This window comes from Eptatretus burgeri, chromosome 17 (genome assembly GCF_056783735.1).
Source record: "Eptatretus burgeri isolate ZD-2024b chromosome 17, Ebu_testis_v1, whole genome shotgun sequence".
Classification (NCBI taxonomy): Eukaryota; Metazoa; Chordata; class Myxini; order Myxiniformes; family Myxinidae; genus Eptatretus; species Eptatretus burgeri.
In genome coordinates this window covers 29,600,642-29,614,960 of record NC_140977.1, presented here as the reverse complement: position 1 = coordinate 29,614,960, position 14,319 = coordinate 29,600,642, and the positions used below count along the sequence as shown (strand labels likewise).

The 14,319-nt window shown below is 42.3% G+C and overlaps 2 protein-coding genes across 2 annotated transcripts in view; both read left to right on the top strand.

The window, feature by feature from the left end:
- LOC147009650 (uncharacterized) overlaps nucleotides 1-5,355 on the top strand; it is a gene marked incomplete at its 5' end in the record, with an annotated part of 9,401 nt that extends 4,046 nt beyond the window's left edge. The window contains one exon of the mRNA XM_085862961.1: nucleotides 5,053-5,355. Within this exon, the coding sequence (XP_085719087.1) occupies nucleotides 5,053-5,205 (153 nt within the window). The remainder of the gene's footprint in view (nucleotides 1-5,052) is intronic.
- GET4 (guided entry of tail-anchored proteins factor 4) overlaps nucleotides 1-14,319 on the top strand; it is a 31,430-nt gene that overhangs the window by 7,881 nt on the left and 9,230 nt on the right. The window contains exons 2-6 of the mRNA XM_085862908.1: nucleotides 5,402-5,480; nucleotides 5,626-5,707; nucleotides 6,884-7,033; nucleotides 7,886-8,024; nucleotides 14,053-14,193. Coding sequence (XP_085719034.1) covers nucleotides 5,402-5,480; nucleotides 5,626-5,707; nucleotides 6,884-7,033; nucleotides 7,886-8,024; nucleotides 14,053-14,193 — 591 coding nt within the window. The remainder of the gene's footprint in view (nucleotides 1-5,401; nucleotides 5,481-5,625; nucleotides 5,708-6,883; nucleotides 7,034-7,885; nucleotides 8,025-14,052; nucleotides 14,194-14,319) is intronic.

Genomic DNA, 14,319 nt, shown 5'->3' with positions numbered 1-14,319 from the left:
CGAGGCACCTCTACACACGGACTTGAATACAAACAAAGCGGAAATGTTTTTCATAACAGGCTTACATGTAAACTCCATAATGATTAAATTTGTGTTGACAGCAAATCACTGCAACCTCAACATACTATCTTCACAAAACATAACTCTATTGTTTCCGGAAAAGAAACGCAGGCAGTGTATTAGCATGAGATCTGATCGAGGCCTGAAGGCAAATTATCTGATTTTTTATTTATTTTAATTTTTGTCCAAACATAGTTATTGACCTTCCTCTGGATGAAAGAGGAGACCATACAAAGTTTGGTTGTACCGGTTCCTCCAGGTAGTGTAGTCGATAGTAGAAAAATAGTGCAAATTATGATACAAGCATCAAATTTGGCATTTCTGTTCTGTAGGACTTTCTGATCAAATCTGCTTGATTGGCCTTTTGAAAAACCAAATTTTGGAAAATTTGAAGAAAAAAAAAAAACTTCAAAAAAATTTGAAGTCACAGCCGGCTGAAATTCTTGAAGCGCAAGTGAACATCCCAGACAGAGAACCAAGGGGAGATGCAGTCATCATTGATGGTTCAGCACTTATCAATGCCCTACCTCCACGCACTTCAAAGATATTTGATGACTATGCGAGAGAAGACATCATCCCAAAGGTGGAATCCTATGGTGCCAGGTACGAGAGGGTGGACGTAGTGTTTGATGTGTACAAGAAGTCAAGTCTGAAGTCCGAGGCAAGGTCGAAAAGGGGGCAAGGAATCAGAAGAAGAGTGACAGGAACCAGTAAGACCCCAAGTAACTGGAGAAGCTTTCTTCGAGATGACAGCAACAAGACTGAGCTGTTTCACTTCCTTGCGGAAAAGATGTGTGAAGCACAGACGACAAGCACAGTCATTGTCACAAAAGGAGAAGATTCCATTAGCAGCACAAGGAAGTCACTGGATGCTGTGTCTCCATGTTGTCATGAAGAAGCTGACACTCGAATATTTGTACACGCCAGGGATGCAACTACGGATGGTAGCAAGTCCATTATCATTAAGGCTAATGACACGGACATACTAGTTATAGCAATATCTGTACTGCCATCCTTACAGGAACTAGGTCTTGAGAACATGTGGATTGCCTTTGGCCAAGGAGCCAAGGCGCGATGGATTCCAGTCCATGAGGTGGTTTCTGCAATAGGGCCTGAGAAAGCAAGAGGGATCCCATACTTCTATGCGTTCACTGGATGTGACGTCATGTCTGCCTTCCGCGGTAAAGGGAAGAAAACTGCATGGTAGACTTGGAACATCTGTGATGATGTTTCTGAAACATTCACCAATCTCAGCCAGCATCCAACAATGATTCGTGATCCTGACCTTTGTTTTTTTTTTTTTTTTATTTTGATTTTCAAATGGCCAATCAGGCAGATTTTATTAGAATCCCCTGGAGAACAAATGTGCCAAATTTGATGCTTGTATCATCATTTGCACGATTACTCTCAAAAATTGCTGTTATCTGCCCCACTAAGGGTCTGAATGCATAAATTAACAAACCAACACACACAAAAAACTCTCCTCTTTATATATTAGATATGCCTATGTAGTATGAATACCTCCCAATTTAAAACAGGCAGAGGCCTACTTTTGGACTGCAGAGTCGCCCCTCAGCTGGACTGCCAGGGCAGTTTTACCAGCACAAACACAGTGACCCAACAAATTTTCCAAGCAAGGCTATGGGTTCATCCTTGTTGGGACATCACAAGGATGAGGATCAGTTAAGTCGATGTGATTGAGCATTTGTAGTCCTGGCCATGCCTGAACAAGGACTTACCAAGGGATACATGTTGGTTTGCTGTGTTTGTGCTTATGTTTTGGTGAATTAGCTTTATCTCCTAAAATGCCCTTGGTAGTGCAGTGGAGAGTTTGCTCTGTAGTGAAAAAGGCAAGCCTCAGCCAGTTCTATCCTGATGGGGAATCTTTTATATCTATGCAAAAAGGCCTCTGGCCCACCCTGAACTGATGCATCAGGTAATCTGCAAAAATCGCTATCCATTGGAATATGAATATATTATGATCCTAAGGCTGTAGTAAATATGTACAGAACCTAAAACTATCAATTTAAAATGTTCATAATTTTATGGTCTTCGTACTGTGCAGATATTTTATGTGTTTTTTTGATATACAGTAAAACTCTTTTAAATCGCGGCCGTTGGGGTCCATAAAATAAAAATCCGCGGTTTAGACGATCCGCGGGTCCGTCAATAATATTAAGAAAACCGTGAATAATATTAATAAAATATAATCTTGTACCAACGGACCGCGGATAGGGAGTACAAGTGAACCAGTCGAAGACAGCCTTGTCCAACGCTGGATCCTGAGCCTTCCTGGCTCTCTTGCGGCTCAGCCCGCTCTCCTCGTCGAGGTCCTGCACGAAGGAGCGAAGGTTGGCCTCCTTCTTCACCCATCCTCTCAAGGTACTCTCTTGTACCCCAGTTTCTCTGGATATCTTAGCTTTACTCTCCTTCCCAGAATCTAGAAACAATCCTGTCCACTAACAAAAGTTTTTCGGAAACAGTTCTGGATGTGTGCTTCCAATTTTCCCCCGGCATGTTGACCGTTGACGTCACAGCAATGTCTGAGGGAGATGAAGAAGAAGCTAGCTTCGATGTTTGAAAAGGCTGAAGAAAGCTGTAGAATGGTCGTAGAATCGCGGATAATCAATGTGTGGTCTGTAGTAAGTCGTCTAAGGTTATGATTGAGATGGATTTGGCCTGAGGTTTTACACACAAGAGGTGAGAGCGAGTTTATGACACCCCGCCACCTCAGATTCGCTCACTGTGTTGTTGTTGTTGTTCGTCTTTCGGCTGCTCTCGTTAGGGGTCGCCACAGCGGATCATCCGTTATGATCCGCATACTGATTTGGTGTAGGTTTTATGCCGAATGCCTTTCCTGACGCAACCCTGGTCGCCTATTACGACACAGGGATAAGGATTGGGTTTCGCCATGATTCCAGGCTGCTCTACACCCTCTCATAGCGCGGCCCACTGCAGAGCTCCCGTCCTCAAGCGATCCTCCAACTCAAGCCTCCGAGTAGCCGGATTACAGGCGCACGCCACTATGCCCTCAGATTCGCTCACTGCGTGTCAAAAAGAACTCAATTGTTGGGTTAAACGGCAGATTAAGGGCTTAAACCGCGGATTATAGCAGGTGTCGGCGGTTCGCGGACATTTGTCAATGATTTGACAAGCCATTGTGTGTTTTACACCAACATCCACGCATTCACACTTGTACAATGGTTCAGACCGTGGTTGAGATCAAAGACCCACATTCCACCCAAAAAATACAATTATTTCATGTTTAAATTTTGGGGTCCATGGTGGACCCGCGGATTAGCCGATTTCACGGTTAAAAAGGCCGCCAATTAAGAGGGTTTTACTGTATATACAGTGGGGAGAACAAGTATTTGATACACTGCCGATTTTGCAGGTTTTCCCACTTACAAGGCACGTAGAGGTCTAATTTTTATCATAGGTACACTTCAACTGTGAAAGACGGAATCTAAAACAAAAATTCTGAAAATCACTTTGTATGATTTTTAAATAATTAATTTGCATTTTATTGCATGAAACAAGTATTTGATACATCAGAAAAACAGAACTTAATATTTGGTACAGAAACCTTTGTTTGCAATTACAGAGATCAGACATTTCCTATAGTTCTTAACCAGGTTTGCACAGACTGCAGCAGAGATTTTGGCCCACTCCTCCATACAGATCTTCTCCAGATCCTTCAGGTTTCGGGGCTGTCGCTGGGCAACACAGACTTTCAGCTCCCTCCAAAGATTTTCTATTGGGTTCAGGTCTGGAGACTGGCTCAGCCACTCCAGGACCTTGAGATGCTTCTTACGGAGCCACTCCTTAGTTGCCCTGGCTGTGTGTTTCGGGTCGTTGTCATGCTGGAAGACCCAGCCACGCCCCATCTTCAATGCTCTTGTTGAGGGAAGGAGGTTGTTGGCCAAGATCTCGCGATACATGGCCCCATCCATCCTCCCCTCAATACAGTGCAGTCGTCCTGTATGCAGACCCCTTTGCAGAAAAGCATCCCCAAAGAATGATGTTTCCACCTCCATGCTTCACGGTTGAGATGGTGTTCTTGTATTGGGGTTGTACTCATCCTTCTTCTTCCTCCAAACATGGCGAGTGGAGTTTAAACCAAAAAGCTCTATTTTGGTCTCATCAGACCACATGACCTTCTCCCATTCCTCCTCTGGATCATCCAGATGGTCATTGGCAAACTTCAGACGGGCCTGGACATGCACTGGCTTGAGCAGAGGGACCTTGCGTGTGCTGCAGGATTTTAATCCATGATGGCGTAGTGTGTTACTTATGGTTTTCTTTGATACTGTGGTCCCAGCTCTCTTCAGGTCATTGACCAGGTCCTGCCGTGTAGTTCTGGGCTGATCCCTCACCTTTCTCATGATCATTGAGGCTCCACGAGGTGAGATCTTGCATGGAGCCCCAGACCGAGGGAGATTGACTTATCTTGAACTTCTTCCATTTTCTCAATTGCGCCAACAGTTGTTGCCTTCTCACCAATCTGCTTGCCTATTGTCCCGTAGCCCATCCCAGCCTTGTGCAAGTCTACAATTTTGTCCCTGATGTCCTGAGACAGCTCTCTGGTCTTGCCCATTGTGGAGAGGTTGGAGTCTGATTGATTGAGTGTGGACAGCTGTCTTTTATGCAGATAACGAGTTCAAACAGGTGCAGTTAATACAGGTAATGAGTGGAGAATGGGACAAGACAAGAGTGGAGAATGGGCTTCTTCAAGACAAAACTAACAGGTCTGTGAGAGCCAGAATTCTTACTGGTTGGTAGGTGATCAAATACTTATTTCATGCAATAAAATGCAAATTAATTATTTAAAAATCATACAATGTGATTTTCAGGATTTTTGTTTTAGATTCCATCTTTCACAGTTGAAGTGTACCGATGATAAAAATTACAGACCTCTACGTGCTTTGTCAGTGGGAAAACCTGCAAAATCGGCAGTGTATCAAATACTTGTTCTCCCCACTGTATATGTACACACACACACACACACACACACACACACACACACACACACACACACACACACACACACACACACACACACACACACACACACACACACACACACACACACACACACACACACACACACACACACACACACACACACACACAATCACCATATAATACGAACATTAACACAATAATATCCTGGGTAAATATTCCCTTTTGCTGGTACCAGTTGAGTTGTCAGTATATTTGTCGCAATTGTTGGATTCACTCTCTGGAATGTGAATAATATTTCCATGTATTATTTAAGTAATAATCCCAGCAGGTTACATTAACCATTAATTTATGTTTGTTTTACCTGTTTGCACTGAAGGTATGCAGCTCAAGGCAAGCATTCAGACGCATGTGAACTTGTCTTCCATGGAGCGTTGGAGTTTTTCAAGCACAACCAGGTGGGTTGTCTTCGTCGTCACCGATCATGTGATTGAACGGTATTTGTCATTAATTTATATGACTAGTTTAATATTTCTAAATGCTTCCACTTTTGTACGTATGCAACTCATGAAAGTTTGCCGTGTTTGCATTTGTTTTTTTTAGCAAAACAGTGCAGCAGACCTTTGTATGTTGGTATTGGAATCATTGGAGAGTTCAAATGCTGAAGTTTCAGAAGAAAGAATAGGTAAGTATGTTATTGATTATGAGATGACACACCAAGACCTGTATCTACGTGGCTACCTGTCTTGTACACTCTTGTGCTTTAGCATACAGCAGTTGTAGTTGGTTGTCGGCAATAGATTTGCGGAGGTGCATAATGCAACAGATTGTCCGAATATATCCGTAAATACACCATGCTCCAGCACTAAAGACATTCCAGACAATTCCCTGGATTTCTATAAATATTATGCCAATTGTTCATCCGTTTTGCTTCCGCATTTATTTCCTCATTGAGTGATTTTGAACAGAGCGATTCAGACAATTGAATAAAAGATCATCCTTTCTCAGTACTATCCTTACTATAATTCACAAACTGATGTGTGTTTGTTTGTTTGTCACGCTACTCCTCCTCCAGTTTTGGGCCGATTACATCCAGACTTGCTGCATTGGAACAGCATGACCCCAGTTAGTGTATGGGGGTGTTTTTATTTTGTTTTGTTTTTTCTCTTTCATCTCTTTTCCTCCTCTTTCATCTCTTTTTCTCTCTATTCCTCTTTTGCTATCTATCACTTTAAGGAGAAGTGAATTCTTGCAGAAATCTTTCTGTAAGGCCCACTTGGCTGTGCCTGGATGGGTTTGAGGGTAGGGGAGTAGTGGCTGAAACCTATTGAGGTTCCTCCTGATGACTCCATCTTTCCTCTTTACTTCTTTTGGTTCCTTCTTGGTCTTCCATTTCGCTATCTTTGCCGTTGGTCTTGGGGGTGGGGGAGTCGGGGGAGGGATGCAAGTTCTTTATATAAATGTGTATCGTGTAGCGCGGCCTCCAGGTGGGGGAGCGTAATACAAGTCCCCGTCCTTTACACTACAGTATTCCTGTCCCCACGTTTTCCAGTGCAGTGTGGTGCTTTGAATTACACAGTGAGAGATAGTTTGAATTTCACGTTTGAATTGGAATAATAACATCCCCCTGGCTGCTCCCTATGGGAGTGGGTCCTTCTAGTATTTCAAATAATAGGATAATTGTGAGCTGCTCTTCCAAGAGCTTTGATACCTGTTTTTAAACAAAATCTTACTCCAATTTTGTGATGTGATAAGTATAATGTTTGGCATGGAATTTTGGCTTAGCAATCATTGGCTTTGCCAAATTGTGAAAGGCTGTTCTACGGGCAATGCCGTGACGTGACTTTGTCATCCATGGCAGAGCGGTTGGCCCGACTGTTTGCTCTTGTGGACTCAAGCTCTCCTGAACGGACAACCTTCGCTACACGTGCTTTGAAGTGGTGCTGTGGAGCTTCGTGCAAGCACGGGCACCCCCGGTTGCATCAGCGTTTTGCATGCACACTCTGGAGAGGTGAGTTGATTCATTCTTGCCATGTATTCACTCGATGTCTCTTCACTGACCTCTTCTTCTTCCCTACCCTACCCTACCCTACCCTCCCCTCTTTTCTCCTCCTTAATTACTTTCCTTTTTCTCCCTTTTCCCATTTCCTAAAATGATTCTTCTAAATCTAAGCACACCTGTAATATAGGGTTTGACCCAAGTCTGTCCTGAACCGGTTGGTCAAGCCTAACATTTGACCGAAAATGATTTGGGCAGGAAATGTGTGTTTTTGGCGTTTTTTTCAGGATGCTGGTGATAACTCACCCACTCTTCACAAAATTGACTCGGGGATATTTAATGTGCACCTTCTAATGCTAGCAGACAGGACAGCCAGTTTGGAATACCTCCGAAGGACAGCACACTTTGCGATGCAAGGCCTTGCCTGCAAAGTACCATAGTGATAGTTTATCGTTGGCTCAGTAATCAAACACAGACTATACAGCTCAAAGATGTGTGCATTACCACTCCACCATCTAGTCGAACAAGTTGTGTGCTTTTAAATATTTGTACAGTGTATTGTCGTGTTCCCCCCCCCCCCCCCCCAATTTTATGTTTGCTATACATGCCTGCAACTGCCTTCAAGGTTGGTGTTCAGGCCATGACCTATAAAGTTTAAGCTTCATTAAAACTCTGTGTACATTATGTCTTCTTTTGATTTTCAAATACAATTGCATTCTCAACACTCCATTCAGAGAGCTGTAAGTACAGTTAATTGTGATTTGGTATTGTTCTTAATGTTGCAATTATATTCAGTTACCTTTTGGTCTTGTGCATCTCCACTTTCCCTCCTGATTCGTTCCATTCCATCCATTCCCAAACCAGAGCAGAACTACAGTGAATCTCGGTACCATTTCTTGCATGCGGATGATGGTGAGGCATGCGCGCTCATGTTAGTGGAGCACTCCATGCGACGTGGCTACCCTGGCGAGGTGGACATGTTTGTTGCCCAAGCTGTACTGCAGTGAGTATTCCTTACACTTCCCATGAAAACTTTGACTTGGTGTTGCATTGGGAAGAAAAGCAGATGTTGAAGATAGGAGTAGAACAACAAGGCTTTCTTTCGTATTTGCTTGGGGAAAATGAGCTCAAGCCATGTGATGGGCTTATAAGGGATAGTACAGGGTGATTTATTTTATTATTTTTGTTTTTATATGAGAGAACCCTTAATAATTCCCACAGACTAAAAACTATATCAGTTAGGAACCTAATATTTTGCGTAAATTTAGCCTCATGTTACAAAAAGACATTACATGATCCTCAGAGTTATCAGGTATCACATCACGTGACCCGGCAGTGACATTTAATGGTTTTCACTTAGTCACGCCATGGTGCTCACAGGAACAATGCATATTTCTTGTCTAACATCACATCAAGAATGCATCCTTTAGGAAATGTCAAATTGCATTTAACATGTGGTTGTATGGAAACTGGTGAAACAGTTCAGAGAAACAGGCTGCGTGAAAGTTAAAAAGCACATGTGCCAGCCAAGTGTTCTTACACCAGAGAAAGTGGATGAAGCATGGGAAAGAATGGAAGGAAGCCCGAATAAATCTCAGACATTAAGCACAACTAACTCACTGTTCATATTCCAGTGCAAGGAAGGCAGTCAAGACACTCAAACTTTATCCCTACAAAATTTATGCAGTGCATCAGTTACTAGAGGCAGATAGAAACATGTAGCCGACATTGAGTGGCTCCAGAGCATGGTAAGAGAACAAGATAATGTTTTGAATGTTACGTTTTTTTACAGACGAAGCATGGTTTCATCTTCCTGGGCATGTAAATTCACAAAACACCCGTTTATGGCGAAGTGAACAACCTTATGTATTGCATGAAAGGCCATTGCATTCCGTGTAAATTGGTGTTTGGTGTGCTGTAAGTCGGCAAATAATTATTGGCCCAATTTTCTTCTTGGAAACAGGAAACTCATCAACATAATCCATGAGTTTATTGGCAGTTTAAGATTAAATCAACCCAGGATCGTTTCAGCAAGATGGTGTCACGAGTCACACTTCGTGATGCAGCATGAACGAACTTGGGCTACTCTTTGGTGACCGTGTAGTATCGAACCCTTCATGGCCAACTCGATCCCCCGATTTATTTTTTGTGGGGATATTTCAAGGATATAGTGTATGCTACAAATCCACGCACTCTTTGGTGAATTACAAGCAATAATCAGTGATACAATCAGCAATATTCCCCAAGAAATGCTGCACTCTGTGTCAGAGAGCATGCTGCGAAGACTGAATGTGTTCCTGCAACATTGTGGTGGACACTTTCAGCACTTCATTTAAGGTAATCAACTGTGGATCGTGTCATGACTTTCTGTAGCAGTAGGCTACATTTACACAAAATTAGGTTCCTAACAGATATAATTTTTAGTGTATGGGACTTATTTATGATTCTCGAATTTAAAAAAAAATGTTTAAATTGCCCTGCTTAATGAAACTACAGAGCAGGGATTTTCGAAGGAGTGTTTTGCATCGACATTGACAGAGGAAAGAGTGAGAATCAAACTAAAGCAATGGGCAAAAAGAGTATGTTTATAGTAAAGTGGAAACTTGAGAGTAGTTAAAAACTTAAGGACTGGATAGCTTGCATCCAAGGGTAGCAAAGGACGTCGATTAAAAATAAATGAATGACTACCGTACGGTGTTAATATATATAATTAATAACTCTATTAGGATGAGAGAGTTACCTGAAGATAGTAATTGTTGCACCATTTTAAAGAAAAGAAAAAGGAGAGGAACAGGCCAGTAAGTTTAGCTTCAATCAAAGGAAAAGTTATCTATAATTAGCAAATTAGTAAGTCAGTATCGAAAAGCATTAATATTACTTGGTTTAGATCAGTACTAATGTTTGCATCTTGAAGCTGTTTAGTCTATAAACTATCACACTCGTCCTTCGCAGCTTCAGAATATCATCACGCACAACATGTGCCATCCTTCGGGAAGAGTGACAGATGGTAAGAGTGACAAAATGGGCAGGTTTGTGTCTTGGAAAGAAAATTACCTTAAGAACTTGAAACTGAGTTGTAGCAAACAAGCAGTGTCAGGACGGAGGTTAGTAACAAGTGCAGTACTGCAAGCGTCAGCTCTGATTTGTATAAATAATATGAATCTACTTGGTTGAAATAAACAGTGTTGATTGAGAGATGCTCACTCTGGTGGAAAGCAAGGAGAAGCTGACATTTCAAGAAATGTCAGAAGGACTGGACCCAGAACACTGGTTTGTAACACTCTGACCTTAACAGGTAGATGAGATTAAAGGATTCCTTTGAGAGTGATATGTTGGATATGAGAGTGGAGGAGGTCAGTAAGCCATATGTGGAGTTGGCCTTGGATTCCAAATGCAGAGAGTTTGGAGAGCAAGGCGGGATGTCAGACTGTATCAAAAGCGAGAGATATGTCGAGAGAGACTGCCCTGATCTCATGTCTGACATTGGGGGCCTCAATCCATTGTTGGGTGAGTAGAAGCAGCATGCCAAAGGTAGAGTGACCTGGTCTGAAACCAAATTAGTGATGAGATGAGGTTGTTTGAGAAGAGGAAGGATTTCATATCAACTGTGATGAAGGATTACATGACCTTGCTGATGATGAGATGCTAATAGGTCTGCACTTAAGGGGATCAGTTTTTGCACCTTTTCATGTCATGCATTGATGTTTGCGGATTTCCAAGCAGATAGAAGATGACTTGGTTCAAATGATAGATTGAAAAGGGCAGAGAGAGAATGTGAAAGAGCAGCAAATCATGTTTTTAGGACATGTGAGCTGATGTTGATTGTTGATTCTCAGAGAGAGATTGCAGAGAGATGTTGATTCTCACAACTGCATGATCATATGAATGAATTAGAGCAGAGGAAGAGCAGGATACTTTTGCAGGGAAGTTTGTCATCAATTCCAGAAGGGAGGATTTGCCATTGGGAGCAATCCAGGTTGGAAAATTCACAATGTGTCAGTCCCATGGAGTCACAGAAGTCCTTTGCTGAAGTGCCATGGCTGGTGAGAGAGGTACCAACACCCAGCCAATTTGCATGGTGACAATTGAAATCACTACATACGAGTAGGAGAGAATTGGGATTCGTGGTTAAAAGTTTGTCCATGTTGTCTAAAAGAGATGTAAATGGAGTCGTCACCATTTGGAGGATGGTACAAATACAGACCAACAAGAGGTGAATGGAGGGGAAGTTGCAGCCAGAAGGACTCCTGGGAATTGGGAGGTAAAAGATGAGTACAAGGGCAGAGAGAAATTAAGTTCTTCATGTAAAGTGCAACTCCACTGCCGGGACTGGGTTCAGGCTTATCAAATTGGATGCGATTATAACCAGGGATAGACACTAACGAGTTGGGGACATGCTGTGGTGGGAAGAATTCTGTTAAATAGATGATGTTTGGTTTATCAGGAGCAACTTGGATTGAGAGATCCATCAGGTTGGTGTGGGGAACTCAGATGTTTGAGGTCCCCATAGCTCGGGATGGTGAGGAGGGGTTGGGAGGGTGCATGACGGTATGGGGTGGGGAGGTTTTGCGGGGCAGGATGAGGGCGAAGGTTTGGGCGCGTGGGGTGCGGGCGAAGGTTTGGGCACGTGGTGTGCGGGCGAAGGTTTGGGCACGTGGTGTGCGGGCGAAGGTTTGGGCGTGTGGTGTGCGGGCGAAGGTTTGGGCGCGTGGGGTGCGGGGTGAAGGTTTGGGTGCGGGCGAAGGTTTGGGCGCGTGGGGTGCGGGCGAAGCTTTGGGCGCGTGGGGTGCGGGCGAAGCTTTGGGCGCGTGGGGTGCGGGCGAAGCTTTGGGCACATGGGGTGCGGGCGAAGGTTTGGGCGCGTGGGGTGCGGGCGAAGGTTTGGGCGCGTGGGGTGCGGGCGAAGCTTTGGGCGTGTGGGGTGCGGGCGAAGCTTTGGGGTGTGTGGGGTGCGGGCGAAGGTTTGAGCATGTGGGGTGTGGAGGTACAGTGAGGATGGATACAGAAAGGGGGAACATGAAACTTTGAGGGGTGGAGTGTGGTTGTAAGTGGAAAGAGGAGACATGATGTCGAAGATGAAGATCATAGAATGAAGATCTAATGAACAAACGCAGATGAAGATCATAGAATGGGAGGTAACAATTGTTCAATACATGGAGAAAGGAGGTTCTGTATGTGCAGGAGGAGAGTTGGTGGAAAAATTGCTTGGCCGACAGTTTTGGAAAATAATCTTTGTGAAGAAGCAAAACAGGAATTTTGTGTTGAAGAAAAGATCATGTGGAGTACTCCTGATAGAGAAATAAGGAAAGTGAAGCACTTTAAAAGGAAGAAGCGTTTATATTCAGGCTTGGAGCATGGTCTTGTGTACACCGTGGTCATAAATGAGGAGAAAGCTTAGAAATTGAACCCAGTTTTGATAAGATAAACAATCTTAATGTTATATAATGTCCAAGTGTCTGTGCTTTCAGAAAATGTATACTTTGCTTTGGGTCCTATGGATATAGTTGCTTACAAAGCATGTTTTTTTTATCCAAACACTGGCTATTTTTTCCATTTTTATAGCTCATTTTTTAGAAATGGGTTACATGTATGATTGTATATGTTGTCTAAAATGGTTGAAAATGCATTTTTTGTTTGATATATATCACTATACATAAGAATAGAACAATTCCTTGAAACAGTACATTTCTTATGACCTTCTGCATATCTTGGCACCTTCACATGTGTAAAATCTCAGATTTTGCAAAATTTCCCCCAGTCATAGTGAAGCTTACAAAATCTTATTCCAGAAATTTGAAATGCATGTGATAGAACATCTTAAATAGCAATTTACTTCTGCATAAAGTGATGATTTAAAATGGCAAGTTTCAACATGGATCATTACTCCATACCAGTTTTTAGGTTCACTTCCATGATTGGGGCAAAAATGTTAGGAAGTACGTAACAAATTGCATTTACCAAGCTGCTACAAAATTACTGGTAGCTACAAGCTTGATTTTATAAAAATAGAATAAGTTTACCAAGATGGCCCTATGATATAAAAAATCAATACCAAAGGCCAGTTTGTGTTCAGCATACAGAACATCAAAGGTCGTTAGGAAGTACGTAACGTTTTTAGGAAATCTGCACTTTTAATCCTAAGATGTTAGTTTGGCTCATCACAACATGTATTTCTATGGTTAAGTTTATGTGCATATATATTTATGACCTGAATGAACACTGATCAATTTGATCAATTTGTTAATTTCATATGACTTTCATTTTTGGTCCCCCGTGTTCTAAATGTGTACGTAATACCTTGCTACAAGCGTTCAATGAAAATTCAGTTTGTAGATATTCAGAAAGGGGGGAAAGGAATGGAGAACAGAAAGTAGAGACAGAAGGAAATTAAAGTAGAATGAGATCACTGCGGAGTGAAAAAATTGTCTTTTTGAAGAAAGGTCGGGAAATTGGATAAGGTTTAGGATGTAAAAGTAAAATATTTGAGAAGAAAGAAGCAAAACGAGGAATACAGAGACAAGAAGGACAATTTTCACAGACTTTGCTCTTCGAGGAGCGACTTAAGTAGGTCTGAATAACACGAAAACGAATTTGACAAAGACAGCACAAACAAGGTACGATTTAACACAAAAAAAATTGGATGGGATATAATAACATCACAGGGACAAAGATATAACTAAAAACCATGACGAATCTGGTTTGGAAAACTTGGCTTTAATGAGGTTGAAGCGGAAGATTCGACCAACACGTGGAAAAATCCTCAAGATGGAGACAAAGTGAGCTTTAACTGATTCAAGATGGTGATTTATTTCATTTTTTTATACAGAACGTGTACTTAATAATTTAAGAAGATTAGTGGAAGCAAGAACAGTTTGGAAATTTTTTAGTATAAATACAGGTAATTCAGGTCATGAAACTTTGGACACAGGTGGCTGGGGCAAACAAGCACGTTGGATTCCTGTGCTGGGATGTGATGCAGTGTTTCTCAGTAACTTGCCTTGTGCAATATTCAAATTTTTGTCTCAATCCAGATTCCTTTGCCTGAAGGACAAAAACATGGCGACGATGGTCTTCTATACATACACGAAGAAACATCCATCCATTGACAGTGGTCCACCTTTTGTCCAACCGCTGCTAAACTTTCTTTGGTTCCTGCTTTTGGCTATTGATGGGTCAGTATGTCTACTTTGATGTTGTACTTCTTTTGAGTGATCATTGTGTTTTGATGAACCCCGTTTCATCTTGAGCCTGGTCCTTTTTCATGTCGTTTGGTTATTTTCGTTTATTTCTAACAAGTA